At 36.4% G+C, this 21,758-nt stretch overlaps 1 protein-coding gene across 7 annotated transcripts in view; it reads left to right on the top strand.

Annotated features, from left to right (window-relative positions):
- Positions 1–21,758, top strand: part of RCOR3 (REST corepressor 3) — a 27,093-nt gene extending 5,335 nt beyond the window's left edge. For 2 of the 7 annotated variants that reach the window (XM_068185769.1, XM_068185771.1), the window contains exons 3-12: positions 1,493–1,570; positions 3,044–3,096; positions 4,810–4,971; positions 5,320–5,444; positions 6,890–6,986; positions 9,645–9,863; positions 11,491–11,568; positions 12,351–12,408; positions 17,610–17,851; positions 18,277–21,758. In XM_068185769.1, coding sequence (XP_068041870.1) covers positions 1,493–1,570; positions 3,044–3,096; positions 4,810–4,971; positions 5,320–5,444; positions 6,890–6,986; positions 9,645–9,863; positions 11,491–11,568; positions 12,351–12,408; positions 17,610–17,851; positions 18,277–18,621 — 1,457 coding nt within the window. In that variant the 3' untranslated portion in view covers positions 18,622–21,758. Of the gene's footprint in view, positions 1–1,492; positions 1,571–3,043; positions 3,097–3,205; positions 3,337–4,809; positions 4,972–5,319; positions 5,445–6,889; positions 6,987–9,644; positions 9,864–11,490; positions 11,569–12,350; positions 12,409–17,609; positions 17,852–18,276 lie in introns of those variants that run through there. The other 5 variants (XM_068185770.1, XM_068185774.1, XM_068185775.1 and 2 more) reach the window with 5 other exon arrangements.

The following is a 21,758-nucleotide window of genomic DNA, read 5'->3' as shown; positions in this document are numbered from 1 at the left end:
GTAGTGCTTATGCCTTGAAACTGGTGCTTTATGAGTGTATGTACATTCTTAACCTGTTACAGAGCTTATGCTGCATTGAAGTTATCTGCCTTGCACATCTCATTTTGGAAAGGCGCAGGAGTTCTTTAATTAACTGTTTTCAAGTTCACAGTTGTGATGGATCAAGATTGCAGAGATGATAGCAAATACAAAACACTGCCAAACTGAAGAGGGAAGAGCAACAAAACATAGTACATAAAGGGAAAGCACTACACTGTTCTTTTTTCCAAAGCACTGGGTTTGGTTTTTTGTTTGCTTCAAACAAGATGTAGAGCCTAAATATAAAGTGCATAAGCTTAAAATGGAGTGAAAAGTTACTTGTTTCACTGAATAAAAAAAGCTGTTCTTCTCCAAGGAGGATGCAAGGATAGTTCCTCTGAGGGTGATTACCCAAGGAATTCATACTGACATTAGATATATATCCAATTGTTGAGCAATTTCTTAGTGAGATAAACTGTTATAAACAAATAAGATTGTAAGGGGCTTTGTTTTAGACTACATTTGTGAAATAGTAATGGGAAGTGACTCCGAATTAATGCTTTTACAGTATTGGGGAGTTTTCTTTTACAGCATGTTTTCAAAAATCATATGCTCTGATTTAGTGCTTCAGTGTTTCCATCAGTATTGCCCTGTCCTGATGGGTTAGGTAATTTGTACTGCTTCCCTTGCTATGTTGAGGTGGGGGTAAACAAACCAAAACCAAAAATTACTTTTATGTCTAACTGCTTTCTCCAGCTGTACAATTTGCTTGGCTACGAATATTAAAATTAGAAAACTAGAAATATCAAAACTAGAGAGAGATGAACAGAATTGTTTCTGGCCTAGTTTTTAGTATAGTTTCTTGTTGAAAGGGATCAGGGATGGTGACTGAATTCCAGCTCTTACCTATTTTTGTTTGTTTGTTTTAAGGAAGCCTAACTGACCACAGTAGGTCCTAGTACTCCTATGGTAGTGGTAAATGTTAGAGCACTAATGGACAATCAAACTTCAGGAGAACAAAGTTGCATATTTGCCAACTTCACAGGGGGTAGATTTAGATATGAGGAAGAAATTCCTCACTTTGGGGTGGTGAGGCACTGGCACAGGTTGCCCAGAGAAGCTGTGGATACCCTGTCCCTGGAAGTGTTCAAGGCCAGTCTGGATGGGGCATTGAGCAGCCTGGTTAAGTGGAAGGTGTCCCTGCCTATGGCAAGAGGTTTGGAACTAGGTAAGATTCCTTCCAACTGAAGCAATGCACTTCAGTAGTTTAATTGTGGTAACCAGGATACTGTCTAATATTTAGTTATACTTGAACATCCTAAGAGTAGTGTTCAGATTCAGCCATTTGATGTCTTAAGGAATTAATTACTTTTTCCCTCCCTCGTCTTACGATGGTTGGCTTTTGCTTACTGTCACATAGTTCTCTAGGTCATAGTTATTAAATAAATACTGAGAGTTACTTGTTTTCTTACAGGTGCCACAAAATACACTGATAAAGATAATGGAGGGATGCTTGTATGGTCTCCATATCATAATATTCCTGATGCCAAGTGTAAGTCCTTGCCTGCTTAGGAATTTGGGTGCTTAAGTAAACTAAATAATTGTTTCTGGTGTGCTGTTTGCTTTTTATTTTCCACGTAGTGAAACTACAAATAATTAAACAAAAAGCTTATTTTTCTTTATTAAGAGAACTCCAGGTAAAGCAAAGATGATCTTCTTTTATGTTAGTAAAGTCTTTGTTTCAAATCATACTGCCTATTTTGATTATCATCATCATTGTCTGTGAAACCTTTTGTTATTAATTAAAGAATAAAATATCTGAACATGAGGAACTTGCTGCTTTAAATTCCTAGGAGAAGGAGTTGCAGTGGATGAACTTAGAAAAGATTTGTTGAGGCCCACTTCAAGGGGAAATTATTACTGCTGTCACAGAAGGAAAAACCAAACATTTTTTCCCTTTAGGAGTGACCTGAAATACAGGAGTCATCTGACTAGATATGATCAGTTATCTGTTTAATCTAGTTTAAACCTGTCTCCTGTGCTAGAATTTCCCATATGTAACAGCCATGAGAACCTCATCCTCAGGACAATTTCTATCTAATACCAGTAGTTAGAGATTTGTGTCCCTCTATGTTTGAGGGAATGCACGTTTAACTAATGCAGAACAGTTAGAAATAAAATACAACTGTGATTATTAAACACTTTTTTCATTCCTTTAAAGTATAATTAACTCTTTGCAGCAACAGTGCATGGCAAGGATATCTCTTGTCCATTTGAAGAAGGAGGATATGATTATTTCCTTTTCTTGATTGTACTTCCTTTCAACTATTTAGTTGCCACTTAATTTTAAGCTCCAGAAGGTGAATTGGAAAAGGTTTTGTTTTAAAATACAAAAGCGAGACTTAATTTCAAAATTATGAAAAGTGTTCAACTCAAAGCTGGCTCTATTATTGCTAAATATGATTTTTAAAATGTTAATCCTTAATTTTGTTATCTGATTATTGATTTTTCATACTTTCTATTGAAAACTGACTTTGTGCCATAATTAAAATTAATATTGGTCAATGAAAGCTATAGTAATCTGGAGGATATACATAATCATTGATATAGCATCTCCTTGCTTTAATTTTCAACATGTTTGGGAATACAAGCAGTGGAAGTCGTTCAATTTAAAACTAACCCAGGAGGGGGTTTGAAAAAGGCATAGCCTGTCAATAACCAGCTTGTCTCTGCTTTAAATAAATAAATAAATAAATAATGAGCCTCTGTGGTTTCGTTGTCGTAAAAATGTGAAAGCAAGCAGAATTAGCTTGAGTAAAAAGTTTACAAAAATAAATGTTCAATAATGGTCAGTGGGTTTATTTATTATTAATAAAGCTGTGAGTATATTTAACATTTTGGGGGATCTGGGCCTATGCAGTGTGTTAAAGCATGGGGAGACTCTTTTCCCATGTTAGATGGCTAATTCTGTCATAGAGCAGAGCTAAAAGTATTAAAGAGTAATTCTGACATTACTTTGTTACAGTGGATGAATATATAGCAATAGCAAAGGAAAAACATGGATACAATGTGGAACAGGTAAGTGCAGTGGAATGAGAGTGCTCATTTAAACAATTTTTTTTTTAATATAAAACTATAACACAACTCTTATTTTTCCCCTTGGTTACTATTAATTAACGCTGTTTCTCTTCAGGCACGGCAGCAAACACTGCAGTTAAATGGATCTGCATACAGTTGTGGTCTGGATTCTCTGCAAAAGATTGAGCTCTTTGTTTTCATGACATGCTCAGCTTGTAATGTGCACTTTTGAAAGGTTTGGTATGTTTCTTGATACACTGGGCATGTCATGCAATTGTGTGTGTATATTTAGCTAAAGAGTTTCTTAGGGAAGCAGCTTACAAATTTAAAGTTTAATATTGGAATGCAAATATGGTACAATTTTGAACCATTAATTGATAGAGATGGCACTGAAAAGGTTTCTTTCATACTGAAAAAAACTCACAAACCAACCTCAATTGAGTCGGTTTTTTCAGAGGCAGGAGAACAGACTCAAGTTTTAGCTCCAAAAATAACAAACAAGTTCACTTTTTATTTAACAGCCTTTGGTCACCATTCCTTAAAAAGTAAGGATAAAACTTTGCTGGTCTGCATGTAATTCTATCGCAAAATTCTTCATAAATTAACCAATCTATGTAAAAGTGAGATTACCTATTGCAAAAATATATTTGCTGTACAGTTGAAAAAAGTTGTATGATCAAGTTTCGGAAGATGGAAGCTTGCTCATCAACTGCTGTCTGTCAAAGAGGCTGCCAGTGTTACAATGTCCAGAATATACCTGGGGTTTGGTGTTACTTCTTTATGCCTTGACTTCTGTTAGGCTAGAGGAGGAACTGATGGATCTCAAGTCTCCAAGAGATGGATTTCCAAAATAACTTCTGTTACAAAACATTTGTAGGCTCCTCACAGTGGAATAGAAATTCTCTTTGCAAGAGGTGCTTGTCACTTGCCATTTTAACAAGAGCAGAGGTTTGCTGTGTCCAGGGTGTTGGAAGATATGAAATCAGGGGGTTGGAGAGATGCCTGGTGATTGTGTCTGTGCTGTATGAGTGAAACTGAGTGGATTACATTGTCCAATTCCCATGCCCGAATCTTGGCATCAAATCTGCCTGTGGTTCTCTGGCAGAAAGTCCAATGAACTTAAAATTGTTTTAGACTATCGAGAAATGAAATTATATAAGAAAGCACATTTAAATTTCTGTTCCTTATTAGGTGCATGTGATGAAGTGGCCATGCTGTGGATTGGAGAGTTGTAGAAAGACCACTCTCACTTTAAACTTTCAGACTTGCATTTTGGATGATCCTCTGGCTACTAAAAAATATTTTTATTTAAAAGTAATAGAAAATAAAAATACTTTTAAGTATTTTCTTGAGTGGGCTGGTAATAAAGGCCTGTAGGGAACTGTGTAGGTGATATATATGCCCGTAAAGTAAGAAAGCAGGTCAGATTTGAGCCTCTCAGCCTAGCTCATGCTGCTCTAGAATTACTGCTGCCATGCCAACCTTAAATTGTCTGGCTTTCATACCATGAATAAAGTATAGATGTGCCCAGTGTCTCCAAAGAGAATTTTGTAACCTATAGTAAATAGTCAATAAAATTGTAAATACATTTTGAGAAGGGATTCTGATAGTCAAATTTTATTTCAAACAAGTAAATTGCCTGTTTTTATTTATCTTGTCTCAGCATTTTAGAAAATTGACTAAATCCAAAGAGGGACTTATTTCTTTTCAAAGGCTCTCGGCATGTTGTTCTGGCATAAACACAATATTGAGAAGTCCCTTGCGGATCTCCCTAACTTCACTCCTTTCCCTGATGAATGGACAGTTGAAGATAAAGTCCTATTTGAACAAGCATTTAGCTTCCATGGAAAGAGCTTTCACAGGATCCAGCAAATGGTAAAGTAATATTTTAATCAGAAGCATTAAACGGCTCAGATGCACTAAGAACAAAGGCTCCTGTTGGGCTAAAATTTCATGTTGATTTCTGTGTAAAAGCTTCAGGAAGAACCTTGAATATAAGATTTAATTTAATTTCATCATGTCTCTTGTACATACAGCTTTTTCACTCTAATGAAAAGAAGCCTTTTCCCCTTTTTAAAGATGTGTATGAAATACATCCCTCCTTTCAATCTTAACAATGCATTTAAAAATATTGTTTAAAGATGGTTATAAACAGAGTAGAATTATAATTCTGGGTGGAATTTTAAATTTTAGAAGTGTTAATCTGTTGATGAATTCTTCTAGCTACCAGACAAGACCATTGCAAGCCTTGTAAAATATTACTATTCTTGGAAAAAAACTCGCTCTAGGACAAGTTTGATGGATCGTCAGGCTCGGAAACTAGCTAATAGAAATAATCAAGGTGACAGGTGAGTTTTATGTTCTTAAGTAGCTAACCAGAGACTGAAATCTTCCTAAGTAGAGATGTGGCGTAATTTCTAGCCATTGTTTAAATGTGAACCATGTGTCTCAGGTTTTAACTCATGTTGTGATGTCTCTGATTTTAGCAGGGGGTTTTGTACCTGTGCTTTAAGAACTATCACTCCAGTCTGTGTGATTTGTAATAGGAGACGGGAGTGTTTTAATGGAGAACTGTAAAAACAAGGATTTAAACCCTGAAATGTATTACTGTCTGTGCAGGATAGGATTTTGTGGGTGTGGGGGGTGGTTGGAATTGTTTCTTTGTTTGGATTTTTGAGCTAATATGGAACTACAGCTAAAAGCACAACCACTATAAAGAGCTGAAGCAGTTACAATGCCTATGCATTGTTTTATAACAAAAATTTGTATAAAATCTTTTTTTAGGAGACTTAAAACTGCTATCGGAGAGAATTAGAGCTCAGAGTAGTTTGTTGTCTTGCATAGAAGGGAATAACATTTCTCACAGTTACTATGAAATTAAAATTTTATTGTGCTCAGTATACTTAATAATTAACTTTTACTTTTTAAAAGGTGATATGTGTTGCATGTATAAGTAACATAATCTGTGTTTGTATTGGAAACTAATTTTATATCTATAGAAAATTGCTTAACTGGAGCAAAAGGGGTCTTTTTAATTAAATGTTATATAAAATAACTTCTGAAATCTAAAGTTCAAATGCTTATTTAGTGATCCTATTTCTGAAAAATTGCAAGCTAAAATTAGTTTGCTTTTAATATAGCTATTTGGAGGGGTTTGGTAATAACTAGAAATTTTAATTTGTTTTTGCATTAATTTATTCTGAAATTATATTGTCAGAATGACTGGATTTGGCTCCAAATTGACTGTTCTCTTTTTAACCTTTTCTTTGATTTAATTCAGTAGATTTAATTTCCCTCCCCTAAATTGCTAGTTTTTAAGCATGTTGGTGGAAGAGCAGTCCCATGTTTTCCCATCATATGCCCTATGCTCCCCACAAACTTCAGCAAAGGTTTATTCACCTGGTGCAGTGGTTTGAAAATTGGTCTATTAAAACTAATGGGGCAAATGAAAGGTTATTTCTAGCCTTGGTATATAGTTGGCCACATAAGTGTTCATGCTGACACAAGTGGTTGAACTGAAGAAAGGTGACACCAAAATTCTTGGCAGCAGTACCAGCACCACTTAAAGTAACTTTGAAACCGTGGTTTACGTTTGCTTGTTTATCATAATAATTACTAGACTTTAATACAGAAAATCATGCTTGTAACAGCTGTCTTTTGAAAACTACAAATAATTGACATGCCATGTACTCAGAATAGATAAATTCAAGTAGATAACTCTTATCCTGGTGCATATTTTTATTTGGGGTTAAAAAGTAATAAAGTGACCAGCTTTTTTATAATCTGTCTTTAGTGATGATGACGTAGAAGAAGCTCATCCAATGGATGGAAATGACAGTGATTATGATCCCAAAAAAGAAGCCAAAAAGGAGGTAACAGATAACTTAATGGTGAATGTCAGTTTGTTTGTTTTCAGTGAATGTGTTACTGTGAAGAGTGAGTTGTAGTACAGAGGTTTAGGTTTCAGCCTGCTGAGCTCTCAGGGTCTTTAAGTAGTCAAGATCTTGATGCCTTCTAATTGAAACAAAATTGTATCATATAGTTTTGCCATTTTCTGGCTGTAAATGCATCTCTTGTTAGCTCCACTGTGCCCTAAGAGATCTTCAAGTTTTGTAAGAGCTGTATCCTCTCACAACCTAGTAAAACAGGTTGTATTTGCACTCCTTCAGTCTTGTTAGCATGTTTACAGTTTTACTGGGTGTGAATTATTTGAATCAAAATGTTTTCTTTGAATTTTAAAATTAAATTACATTTTCCAAAGAACAACATTTGTTGTTTGTTAAAAGCCACAATGAGGTGATGCATTTCAACTAATATGTGGCTTTACTCAGATGCTTCCTACTAATAAATGCAGAGGAAAAACATTTTTGTCCTAATGAGCACTTACTGCTAGCTTTACAGGTGACTGCTGTGTTCAGGGTATGTGCAGGTTTTAGGGCTTTTTTGAGTTCTTGTTACAAACATCAAGCTGGCTATGAACAAGACTAGAAAAACGACATTTAAGTGTTTAATTTTTTCTTTGATCAACTTTAAGCCTTTGTGATCTTTCTAAATCAGGCAGTTAATGCTTCCCAAGAGTGAGAGGAGAGGTTATGCAAAACTTCAGCACTCCCATGAAATGGTATCTAGGATTACGAATAAAACTTTGCACTTTTCATGAAAATAATGAGTAAGAGACTGATAAGTTTAGCTTCTGTTCTGAGCTTTGCAGTGACCTTCAATGTATCACTTTATCTACTGGCCTTGGGTGGAAAAAAAGGACAATTATCACTTTCAGTGAAAGAGTTTGAGATTACTTTTTAAACATGGGGATGTTTTATAGCACTTGTAATGTCACATGGTCTGATAATGTACCTTTTTACTTTTCACTGTCCTAACAATGTCCCTGCAATCAAATGATTGGTGTTGCTGCCTTAGCCATGTCTAAAAAAGGGCTATTTTGCTAAATTTACTTGTTTGTAGTTTGAATCATGACATGCTGTCCAGAATGTAAGTAGTGTGTTGCTAGACTTCTAGGAAAAGGACAAATAGGTTTGTAGTTTCTGATGAGCTATTTGGATCTGCACAGGATAATTTTGTGATATAATAGTTCTGTTAGGATTTGTGTACTTTCACTTCCTAAGCAGAATATAAACTGAGTAGGCTGCTTTAGCACACAGAGCAATGGAAACTTTGTTACCAGATAAAACAAATATAACCTACGCTCTCTATTTTGGCAAGACAAAATTATGAGAGAATATTTTCACTTTAAATCCAGATTGAACACACAGGAACTGCAATTTCATACTGAAAGAGCAATGCAGAACCAAAACCCAAATAAGTATGAACAGGGCAGAAGTAAACTCAACTTTGAATTTTTTACATGTCAAAGATGTAAGGCTCTACATCAGTTTTCCAAGGAAGAACACATATCTTAAGTGCTTTTAAGGTGGCCTCTGTGAAGTCTGTGGGCTGGATTAAGATGTTATATTAGCTGGGGAAGAGAATGTGGCACAAGGTCGAGTGTAGTAAAACAAGACTCTGTTTGCTGTTCTGCACTACTACTACAGAAAATAAAAATAATGATAATGATGATAATAATGGCTGCTGCACTTGGTTTTGCAGTCACTGTGATCAAATGACCACCTCCTCTTAACATGCATGGATGCCAGCAGGGAGGAACAGTAGGGAGCTGCTTGAAGTAGGGAAAAGCCTGAATTCTTTCTGTTCTGGTACTAAGCATTCCTTTGAATTAGAATATCATTGCAGAGAAAGTAATTTTTGTGTCTCTGCTCCTGGACTATAGGGAAACTACTCAGTTGCTCTGAGGGAGTCACATACATGCAGAGAATGTTTAGGTGCCCAAACATACCAAAACAAAACCCTAATTTCCTCTTTGCCATTCCTTTCCTTTCCAAAGAAGCAAATAACTTAGGCCCATGCTTTCTAAATTACATAGAGTTTTATAATGACTGCAGGGGTATGTCCATACTCTCTCTTCCAAATCTCAAATCAGCTCCTCCCCATCCCCCAAACCATACAGTACTGTCTCTTTCTGGAGAGTGCTTACAGCAGTGAGAAACATAATTTTGCATTCTTGCCTGGCCTAGTTGATTTTCTCATTCTTCTCCTTTAGTATTTGCCAGAATTCTTCATATCTGATCAGAAATAAATGTGTAAAATCACTGATTATTTGTTCTAAAAACAAGATACATACATGTATATTATTTACCTTCTGTATATGTAAGAGGTCCATAGTGTTTGCCCTCTGTCACAGTATTTCAGACTGGGATTTCCCCAACATTTACTGTATTTGTGGCCATATTAAAAAAAAGTTTTGAAAACTGATCTTTTTTAGAGTAATGCAGGCTTATCCAGCAGATGACTGGTATGCTCCATCAACTCATCTGCAAGACATAGTTGGATACTACATGCAAAGGAGGATGTTAACTTAAGTTTTATTTGTCATAAATATGACATTACAATGCTATCTGATACTTCATTCTTTTTAGTAAATTTGTATACAAGATACTGTTATTCTTTAATTATTTATTTCTTGTAAATTAAAGGGCAATAATGAGCAGCCTGTTCAGACCAGCAAAATAGGTCTGGGTAGAAGAGAGTATCAGAGCTTGCAGCATCGCCACCATTCCCAGCGTTCCAAATGCCGTCCACCAAAAGGCATGTACCTGACCCAGGAAGATGTGATAGCTGTTTCCTGTAGTCCCAATGCAGCCAACACAATTCTTAGACAGCTGGATATGGAACTAATCTCATTAAAGCGACAGGTACCATGGGTTATTGGTCTTGGTTTTTTTTTTTTTTTTTTCATCTCAGATTGTTCTGATTGTAATGGTTTTGAAGATTATCTGTGAAGATTCTGAAACTTCTTTAATGTGAGTCTTCCTCGTTTTGTTCCACAGTTATCACCACAAATGCTGGATAGTAGCTGCTCTTCATTTTTTTTTTACGTTCATCTGCTCTTTTGGATAAAATTAAGCAAGATTAATTTGTACTTATTTTTAAAAAAGGGTATTAAAACATTGCTACAGATTTGGAGACAGGAAAAATCAAAAGTCACCTTTGATTTGACTTTTTTTTTTTTTTACTTTGTTAGAAGTATTTGTTTGAAAAGCAAAAATGAGACCAATGGAGCAGAGGAAGTTACATTTGTTATGCTTTTAAATTGTAGCTGTTTTTTGGATGTCCTTTCCCACATATTATGAAAGTATGAGATGTGTGTGGAAATCATGGACCTAGTTATTTCTCTGTTTGAATTGATAAGTTTTCTACTTCTAATTAAATTTAGAAAAGCTTTTTAGTCTTCACCTTTAAGAGGAAAATTGCCTGCATCCTTTGCATGAGGAAATTAAATTTTGGCATTTAATGTTGAAATGTGTAATTATTCAGGTTCTAAGGGTACAGTAGTTATGTGTATGCTTGCTTTCTAGGAGCAATGGGGCTAGAGAGTCAAGGCTTATCTTCTGGAATTTTTGCCTCCTTATAGAGCTATCATGTGTGCAAAATCATGGGAGTGAATAAAGGGTTTTTTCATGGGGTTTTTGCTCCCTTATGTTCTTTTTCAGGAGAAATAAGCTTCTTTCTGTCACAGCAGGACTCTGGGGCTAAATAGCGTAGGTGGGTTTCACTCTTTAGCCTAAGTGTAGGTGAGTTTCAGCCTTGAGGTTGTGTTTCTCTTTTTTTTTTTTTTCCTTTTCTTGCAGTGATCTCAGAGATGAAGCCTTTGGAATCTCCCACTGAGTTGTCTGCTTTTGTGTCCATACTTAAGAACCCTTGTAATAGCTGTGCACCATAGTATGCAAAACTAATTTCTTACCTATATTCTTATGTGCATCAATGTCAGGTTTAAGTGGTTCATAGATGTGTATATGTACAACTTGGAAAGTCTGTCCTTTTTATAAACTAAGAAATATTTAAAATAATCTCAAGAATCCCCCCTAATTAAATTAGAATTATCTCAGATCAACAAAAAGCATCTCTCAGAAGAAACCAACTGGAAACATCTCAAGAATTTTTTTTTTAGAAGGAAGAAGTTAACGAGTTAATTTTTGCAGTACATCTCACATGTCTAAGAATGAAGTTTTGTGTCTTGAGTATTCTTCAAGAACCTATGCATCCTTATCAAAATTACTTGTTATGAACAGCTTTTTATAGTCTTGCAAACAAACTGTTCTTTTGAAAGACTGGCTTAATTTTTTTCTCCATAGTAAACTGATGTGGTTTTTTTTTGGTTTTAAAATTTTTTTTTAAACAGTTAAAAGTAGTGAAGCCTTAAACCATAATATTTCTCTTTTTAACTTAGGAGGTACACTTGTGGCAATCCTAGTGAAGATAAATGTGTAAAGTGACCAACTTTCTTTGTGGAGCTGATTAACTTTGTTGTTTTTGACCAAGGTTCAAAATGCTAAGCAAGTAAACAGTGCACTTAAACAGAAAATGGAAGGCGGGATTGAAGAATTCAAACCTCCTGAGGTAAATCAGAATAAATACTGAAACTTCTGGCCTTGCACTTACATTAGTGGGAAGCTGCAGAAATGTGTTTTGCTACAGCCTAGTGTTTGCACTTCAGCAGCAGCTTAAACAGGATCCATTAAATTACATGCCAGGGGGAGTCTGGCTTCTTTACAAGAAATCGTGGTAGGCTCTTTTTATGGCAACTGGTTGAAAAAAGAAGCAGAAAAAAATGAAATGTCATGTCAGTTCACAATAACAGGGAGATGAAATTGAGCCCTGATACATGGGGGTTTTTTTGGATTAAAATTAGGTAATGTAGATTGCCAGTAATAATGGTGTTCTGTGTGAAAACATGACCATATATACATTTTGGCATCTAAAATGAATGATCTATTACTACAGAAGTTCTAGTTTTGCTTGTTTTAAAGGCTTGTATATGAAACATAACCTGAATGCAAAATACTCTAAACACCAATTCCAAATAGCTTAGATAAATGTTACTATAAATTCAAATTCTGTCTGCATAAAGATCATTAGCTTGTGCATAAGTTATTATATACCTGATACTAAGAATCACAATAAAACAGAGGAAAAACTGCTGGCATAGTTTTAAGCTCAAATCTGTAAACACTATTTCCTCTGCATGAAAATAATCTTAAACTATAAATTTATGGCTTACAAGCAAGAGGTTTTTACCTATTTTGCAAACTATAGTGCAAGTAAAACACATTGATGCTCAGATATTTTGCAGCTGTTGAAACAATTTAATGATCTTTGTGCCATTTTTCTAATTTTAATAGTCTAATCAGAAAATCAATGCCCGTTGGACCACAGAAGAGCAGCTTCTTGCAGTACAAGGTATGTTAATAGTAGCAGCAAGTTGAAATCTTGCAAAGGATTTGAAGAGGTGATTAGGCTTATATTTGTACTTCACTCTAATACAAAGCTAAACTTTTATCTGGTCACCTGGAAAACATCAAAACTATTGAGACTAGTTAGGGCATTTATTCAAGCAACACGACACTAGTCTGTTACCCATGTTTAATTTCAAAGAGAAAAGCTAAGCAGGATTTAACAACTGTATTAGTACCAGAAAGTCCCTTCAATCATCTTCTAAATCACTTTACATTGATTTCTCTAATGTGAAAGACTAAAGCAATAGTTGAAGTAATAAAATTTGAAGCATTTAAGACATCTCCAGTATCCTAAGGTAGGAAAAAGCAGAAGTAAATCTGCTTTACTGTTGCTTCTCTCTGTTCATGAAGGAATAATGGGCAGGTATCTACCAATTAGGCCTTTTAAGAGTCTAAAGCTGGATATGGATGCTTGACTAAAAGTCTTACTGGGCTAAAATCCCAGCATTTTCTGGTACGCTATTCATACAGCTAATTTGCATTTATTTCATTTATGTGAAGGAAAAGTGACTCTTGTATTAGCATGCACTGCCAAATCACGGAACATGCAAGGGAAATACCTGGAGATGCTGTCTTGAAGGCATATATTGACTCACTTACATGGATCATCTTTTATAAAGATAATAGCTCAGTTATATCTATCTGCTTTATTCCTCTATGTTCTTCACCTTGAAAATGAGAGTGTGAGTTTTGGTATAAAATATTCAGTGGATCAGGATATCAGTGTGAAGTTGTCAGGTATGCCATACCTGGTACTTATTTATTAGTCAGATGACTGAACCTAAAGTGAGGTTATTTTGAATTGTGAATGGAAATGCAGAAAGACATAGTGTGTCTTAAATCATGCCTTTCAATTTACATGCTTCAGGCTTGGATTTGCATCTCCAAACTGTCCTCTGTCCTAAGTTATTCTCTCACTATTGCTAAATACTTCAGTATTTTGTTCTCAGTTGCAACTGAAGGAGATGTCTCTAGTGTGATAGACTAGTAAGTAAAAGGCTTGCTGGAAAAATGGGGAAAATCCAGGGTCATTGTGCCTGCCTTAGAATGAAAGGATTCAAACCATTTTGCCTTTTCATAGTTCAGTTATTGGAGTTCTCTCTAAGCAACAGTTTGGAGAGTGATAAGAATACAGTCAGTTTTTGTTAAGCTGTGGCACTTTGTGACCAATGAGACAAATAAAGTGGAGCCTGAGTAAAAGAGGGTGAGGGTTGGTGGTGACTCCTTGGTGAGGAGATGCAGTGTTCTGGTTCCTAGGCATGGTTCTGTGTTTTATAAAGGTAGTCAGCCTTAAGGTGGGGTGAGAAATCTGGCTTTCTGGAAGAAATCTATTTTTATTGGCATGTGCTTCTTACATGTATTGCTTCCTCTGTGGACCCTTTCCCTTGTCACTATATGAAATGGAGATGGGAGAGAATCTTAATGACAAGAACATAGTGTTCTAATTATCCCTCCCTTACTGCTTGCTCTCTCTCCTGGAATGAGAGTGCTGTAAGTATTAACCTCCCATCCCTCAGACTAAAGACCCTGATTTCTTGCTTCAAAGCAATTGCTTGAGGACAGTAGTAGACTCTAGACAAGAGGCAGCTATGCTGTGTTTTTTCCCTGGCTTTGTTTTTAGAAGGCAACCACAGTTGCTTACAGTCTCTCTAAAAGCTTCCATAACATGCATTAGGCTTGGACTTGAAAGTTGATTTGAACATGGGGACATTCAGTTTGTACACTTTAAAACAGATTTAGTTGATTAAATGTATTGGTATATTTTGGCATATGCTTTTAATAATTTTACAGAAATCATAAGCATTAAGCAGGTAGGTGGCACTTAGATGATTTGTTCACTTGAATTTGGACAATAATTCTAACAATGGAAATTGTAAATATAATTTGCAGTAATATAATTTTGGTACTGTTTTTTGTAATCATGAAAAAACTCGTTATCTGTAGGCTAATCTCAAGGTATTGCTAGTAACTAAGCAAGAAGTAATGAGAAAACCTATCTTAAAATAGAGCTGTGTGTAATCTTAAAAGCCGTGTGGGTGCCTGCAATAGGGTTGTGGACTCAGATTTACGATCTCTGAGCCAATATATTTGCAGTATAATTTATCAGTTAACATTTCAGCTTTGAACAGTTGTTGAATGTAATGGGTTAGTTCATCAGTTAGTGTTCTCAAATTATAAACTTTTATGTACAGAAATGTATAAGCACAATCATATTTTCAGACTAAGATCTTGGCCATAGAACTGCAATTGCACCAATGTTTTAACACTTGTTCAAGACAACAAAATTTGCATTGAAAAGCAGTGCATGATTTTCATGGCATTGCAGGGAAAAACAGTTGGGACAGTCAGGATCTAACTCTACATAAGATAGTTGCCAGGAGCACTGTAATGCCATCACAGTGGAACTGCAGCTCTCACTAACTATTTCTGCCTCATTGTGGTGCTGTATCATATTGCTTTGCACCCTGATTAATATTGTGTTTGTGTTGTACAACATGAAGCAGTGTAAACAGCATCAAACTTGGATTTATGAGTTTCTCCAAGAGAGATGTTCAAGATGAAATGCTGTAATGAAGAGCATGCACGTGTTCCAATGTACCTTTGCAGCTGGATGAAGTTCTGAAGAGCTTGAAGGATTCCTGTGAGCTGGGCTGCTTTCAAATGAGCTGGGAGAAAACCATTCATACATTGGAAGTGAAGCTGTGCAGTCATCCTTTTTGAGCTTCACTTTCATCAGCCTAATAAAATGATTGAGTAATGGATTGAAGATGTGAAATAATTTGGGGGTGAATTTGAATAAGGATGCATAAGAAATTTCCACCAGTTTGACAGGGATGGTGACTTGGCAACAACTCTTAGAGATATGCCATCACCTTATACAATAAAGTTTTATGAGCACACAGTGAATTTTCTCTATTTCTTACGTGGCTTGAAAGGCTTTTAACACGTCATTGTGGTAGAGCAGTAGTAATAACATTGAAAAGAATCCAAAATGAGTAGAGCTGCGTGTAGATAAACTAAGGAAATTTTATTTAGATTTTAAGAGTTGGTTTCTTAGTGAAGATGAGAGCGCATGTTTTCAAGCTGATTGCTTGGAAATAGGCTTTAAGACTTTGTTTTATGACAACTTGAGTAGACGATAACCAGCAGGCTCAGTTGTTTTGCAGATTAAGGGAGGAAAGAAGTGTAGCCGGCATAGTAACAGAAAAGGCTGAAATCACTAGAAGTCTATTAGTTTTCTTACAGAAATGTGTTTTGTTCTGCTGGGCACCTTGTTCACTTGATTAATTTTACAGGATGTTAGATATATTGCAGTGGATGTTTCATGTTCATTATAAATCAGTAAGGGTGGTAATGGTAGAGCGGACAAAGAATACTAAAATACTGGAGGCAGTGATCTGTGGGCACACACAGCTTTTAAGGAGTATAGCTGATATCTTGTACACCTGATAATGCACAGAGCCAAATCCCTGTCTTTGCTTTGCCTGGGTCCATGTCCTCCCACGTGGCTCTGAAATCTTTCCAAGGTTCCTGCAATCAGGTTGTATTCTTTTGTACTCCCCAGAAAAAGATACTAAATAATGTAGCTGCGCTCTTGACAGCTGAAACATCAACTTCAGCTACAGAATTTGTTACTATCCTGGAGGTGAACTTTTCTTTTAAGGTGCACAGTGTACATTACCACATCAGAAGTGCCTAATAACAAGGAAAGTAGAAAGGAGCAGAACAAACTGAAGGTCACACTCTTCACAATTAAGTTGAAAGGAACACATAGCTTTCAGATTTGAAACAGCTCTCACTTTCTGAACACTTTGCCTCATTTTCTGAAGTGAGGCATGAAATCAGGCATAAATTTCTTTTCCTGTAATGAGAAAGAGTGCCTGTCCTCTAAGAACTGTAATATGTTCCGAATGAGTTTAACTATCAGGAGCTTCACAGGAGAAGTCAAATTGTAATCTGCTCATGCATAACTGACAGCAAAAAAAATCTTGTTTACTCGCTCTGGAACAAAATTGGTTTATTTCTTCAAGTCTCCAAACTTTCTGACACTTGTAATTAAAAATTTGTGCAGCTAAAAGCTGTTCTAGGAGGTGGGAGAAATTGAGGATTTTTTTTCTTAAGCAGGAGATGGGAAGAACTAGACACATACTCTAAATATAAGAAATATAATTTTTGTTATAATTCAAATTTTAAGTTAAAAACTATGGAGTGTTGCACTCTAGTTTTTTATGTTATATGCAAATGTAGTTTTAAAAAGTATTTAAAATATATATTGGGATTTTCTTTCAAAGTGCTCATAAACAAAAGTGACTACTGCTGTCAGTACAAAAATTAATGAAAAGAACAAGGCAAAGATCACCTGTCTTGCTGTTTATCAGTAGGGGATTTAATCCTGGAGGCTTATGCTGGGCCATCTTATGAACAGACACTAGTAGCTTAAATATATTTACAGTCTCCGAGGTGGTTGTCCCAAACCCTCAGATTTTTCTACCCAGCTTGAATGGTGAATGAAAGCCTCAAGCAGGCTTTGTGAGGTGAACGCTTGGCAGTGGCTCTGTGTAGCCTGAGTAGAGCATGTCACAAGTGCAGGAATGAGCAGTATATTGTGATTACAGAACTGTGCCCCCTGTTCTGCCCTGCCACTCCTGCCCCACTGGCTGTGGGAAAGAGCCATTGTATGCAGCTGGTGTGGATGGAACCTGTAGGAGCTATCAGTGTTTGTCACTTGATATTTCCAGCATTCTGTTCTGTTTACAGCCATTCACACATGCTCAGTCACCCTTCCTCCCCTCTTGAGCTGGTCTTGGGCTTCTGCCCTTACTGTGAGCATGCTGAAAGATTCACTGTGTATGTCAGAGGCCAGATCTCTGTGGTTTTAGGTTGAGAGGCTTGGTGAGTAAGCCAGGATCTTTTAAGAAGAATGGGTAATGACTTTTTAATAAAGTTCTTGATTTGTATGTTGATAGCTGTGCTATTAAAAATTACTTTGTTTTTAATGGAAATGGAGGCCTTCTCCTAATTGAGAAGTTCTCCTAATTAGCGAGTCCTCGGTTTGCAGGTCCCATAGGTTCTCTCTATAAATACATCACACGTAGCTGTGTCTGACTGATTCTTCACAGCTATGTTATTTACTTTGCCTTCCAGGTGTCCGAAAATATGGTAAAGATTTTCAAGCTATTGCAGATGTAATTGGCAACAAGACTGTTGGCCAAGTGAAGAACTTCTTTGTAAACTACAGGCGTCGGTTTAACTTAGAGGAGGTATTGCAGGAATGGGAAGCGGAACAAGGAACCCTGGCTTCTAATGGTGATGCTTCTGCTTTAGGGGAGGACACAAAAAATACTTCTAATGTGCCATCAGGAAAGAGCACTGATGAAGAAGATGAGGTGTGTTTTGTGTACCAGAAATAAGTAAGCATGGGTTGAGGAACAGCATTTTATTTAGTGATAAAATATAAGGTTAACTGGTGTGGAGTGGCAAACCGCATTCTAAAGAATGATGATGAGCTTGCATAGAACTTCAGCCAATGTCGTTAACCAGCTGGGAGCAGGACTGCACCTTTGATAGTGACGATCACGTTACTGTTTTAGTGTTAAAATACACTTCTTGTTCTAGAAGACTTGCTTTGTAAATATTTTTAGTTCTGCTGTCTATAATGTTTTGGTTGGTGATTTCTTTTCAGTAACTTCTCAGTTCTTTGGTTTTATTTTTTTAAATGCTGTTTCCTGTGTAGTGGCCAGTGGCAGCCCAACCGCGTCACCTCCTCGCCGGGACGGCCGTTCACACAGTCTTGTCTTTGTCCTTTGTGCAGGCACAAAGCACTCCGGCCACTCAGTGTTTAGGCCCTTCACCTCCAGCACACGCATCTGCTCCAGCACCTGCCGCTCCCATGGCAACTCTAAATCAGCCGCCCCCGTTACTTCGTCCAGCACTTCCCGCTGCTCCTGCCCTGCACCGCCAGCCCCCACCGCTCCAGCAGCAGGCGCGCTTCATCCAGCCGCGGCCGACCCTAAACCAGCCTCCCCCTCCGCTCATCCGCCCAGCTAATTCCATGCCGCCTCGCCTCAACCCCCGGCCCGTGCTGACCGCGGGCAGTGGCCAGCAGCCGCCCTCGCTCATTGGAATTCAGACAGAATCTCAGTCCACTCTGCACTGAAGAAATAAAAGCAGAATTATGCTAACTCCCACATTTGAAAAATTGTATCAATGTACTTTTTTTGTTTTTCCAAATAATGAAGGGGAGAAAAGAGCAAGCCTCCTTCACAGGTATCAGACCAGTTTTCCAGAGGAGCAAGCTAAGAACTAGAAATGGAACGACGTCAATGACCACCTGTATAAAAAAATTTTTATGCCGAAGACTTGTACAGCAGAACAATGCCTACACTGCAGCCCTCCTCTGTATGAGTAACTGTTGAAGGAAGCTAACTTCTTAAATGAATAAATGTTCAACACACCAAGATTTTGTTTAACTGATTTTTACTCTATTTATTTTATTACAGTTCTTTATAGTCAAGCATCTAATTACAGGAAAGTAGTCTGGCAAATCTAGAAATAGATAATATCGTAGGAGACTTAAATGTAGTGTTGGGGTTTTTTGTGTGTGTGATTTTTTTAAACTATTTTTTTTACCTTTTAGTGAAAGAAAATAATGGTTTTAGGTTCAGTATGTTTGACCCTGTTTAGATAACAGTAGAAGCATTTCACACATTTATAAAATTTAGGTCTTCATGTTTTCCCAGAACATCTGAGCTTGTTTTAAAAGGTACTGGCTTATTAAATAGTCATCTTTCAGAGTATTCTGAAGACTTGGTGAGCTATTGTACCAAATTTATCAAATTTCATGTGTGTTCTACTCATAGTATTTAACTGGAAGCAGGAGTCCAGTTTCTTGCTGCAGTTTTGTCTTGTGGGCTGGGCAGGATAGAGTGGCAGCAGCTTCCACCACCCAGGGGGATGACAGGACAGCAACCATCTAGCAAGAATTATTAATTTAATGTGTTATTCCACTAATTTTTCTAATGTAAGTACAGTAGAATTCCATTCCTCTGAGAATGACTGCAGTTTGTGTATGTTAGATCACTGATACCTTGCTTGAGTATTAATGAGGAAAGTGTAGAGGCTGGTGGTGCTGGTAGAGTGTCATGGGAGTAGTTACCTGCTGCCAACCCAGTCTTACTTCTAAGTGATTGTCTCTTGACTCCTGTTATATTTCTGGCAAAGTTGATTACATGAATTGATGGTATTGGGGGAAGAACAAAGGTGTTTGTTTATTTTATTGACTCAGTAAAACCTGCATATCTATATTAATATTGTTTCCAGATTATAGGAGTTTGAAAGAAACTCATTTCACTGCATTCTCATCTGAAACCTTGATTGATGCCTAGCAGTGTTTTGGGATGGGGTTTTTTGTTTGTTGGTTTTTTTGGGGTTTTTTTTTTGTAAAAGCAGATGCCTCTAACCTCCAAGTAAACCAGGCTCCAAATATGAGTAGCACTCTTTGAAACTGTGTGATCTGAATTAAGCTATTGAAAAATAATGCATTCTTGATTATGTAATAATAATCATGTTGGCTGTCATACTATTTTGAAAAGTTTTTTTGCTTATAGCTGAAATGGTGTCTAAAAGTCTTTTTAACTCCATTTTATTTTTAACTAGATTTGCCCTTGACTAAAATGAGACTTTTTATGCAAATGGGATGTGCTCTCCCTACCTTTTTTTCCAGATAAATTAGGTGATCTAATGATTAGTTTAGCAGCTAAATAAGGTCTTTTTATAATGTGCAAAGGGAAGTTCTTGTACTATCAGATTCTATTTCATTTTAAAATGTAGCATTAAAGTTTGATAGTTGTAACCTGAATTTCAGTTGAAGTGTTGACCTTTATGTTTCAGTTCTTAATTTTAATATATTCTCAGATCAAACTTGAGAGATTTTTCTTTCTGAAGAGCTTTCACTGATGTGCTGAGGTGTTGTACAAAAGGTCTTTCTTACAAATTCTCTTTTGCATCAGAGTAGGCGCTTAGCCACTATGTGAGCATCAGATGAACCCCTGTCTAAGTAAAGCAGAATTTTAAAACAAGCACAAAAGATTTAACAGTCATGGAGAACTTGTGTTCTGGGAGTCATGAGTCTTTAGTGTGCCCTCACCAGCTGCACACAAATCTCGCTGCTCTCAGGTCTCTAAAACCAATACAAAACCAAGATGGTACATTTTTACTGTTTAATTGTTAGCAGTTGTAAGATTCATCTTCAGGATTTTTTTTCCTTCTTTTTTTTTTTTTTTTTTTTTTTTTTTTTTTTTTTTTTTTTTTTTACTTTTAAGCATTGAGTCTCCCAGGTGTGTGTATTGTACATCAGCTCATTTTTGTCTTGTCTCTTGTTGATAGACTTCAGTATGCAGAATGTTGGGTGTTACAGTACAGTTGGCCACCACCAACTGCTATGAAACTGTTCAGTACATTGTAATTCCGTTTAATCTTGTTTAAATATTCTATAACTGGGCAAAGGTGCTGTATTTGAAGGGGGGAGGGAGGGTCAGAGATAGGTAGGGTAGTATTTCATAATTTACCTACACTGTAGCACACAGTAGGGAACTCCTAGCATTTGTAGTACTAAATAAGTATGTACATAGCAAAATGTCTTTATTGTGTGCTTTGCAGAATATGTGCATACAGTTTGCACGTCTTGTTTTGGGGGGTAGGGTTTGTTTTAAGCAGTGTTTGCCTGGAGAGTGATATGCTTGCTGCTTAATCAAAGGATTAAAGTTTCAAAGAAATCTGTGTCTTCTATTTTTATGTACCTTGTAATGGTCTAATATGTTAGGGCCCTTATACTGTGATTCTCTTCTAAATTCATTTATATTTTTTTAAGAATTAGAAATAAAATTATAAATGGTGTTGATTTCAGTGGGAAATTTCTTTTGCCATATCTAGTCTCCTGTTTTGTAATGTAGTAATGAACTCTGACTTCAAGGTTGGCTTAATTTTGTCACTTTAAAAAATGTACAATGTTTGCACACTGACGTTTGGCAGAGAACATGTATCCTACATTGTTCAAAGCTAATGTAACTCTACAGCTTTTTGTACAGTTTATTTTAGTTAATAAAGCAAAATGGTACTAAAAATTACATTTTACAAATGCAAGGCATAATCGGAACCACATGTATTCAAGAAACAACACTTGAAAAATATGGATGTACAAGAACTATCAGATTTAATTGTTGCACTTTAAATCAGAATGGGTACAAAGTTGAGCAGGTATTTCTGCATTTAATAAAACAATCACTAAACATTGCA

This window comes from Anomalospiza imberbis, chromosome 3, assembly GCF_031753505.1.
Source record: "Anomalospiza imberbis isolate Cuckoo-Finch-1a 21T00152 chromosome 3, ASM3175350v1, whole genome shotgun sequence".
Taxonomy (NCBI): domain Eukaryota; kingdom Metazoa; phylum Chordata; class Aves; order Passeriformes; family Viduidae; genus Anomalospiza; species Anomalospiza imberbis.
The sequence above is the reverse complement of the archived record's forward strand: the minus strand, read 5'-3'. Positions and strand labels throughout refer to the sequence as shown.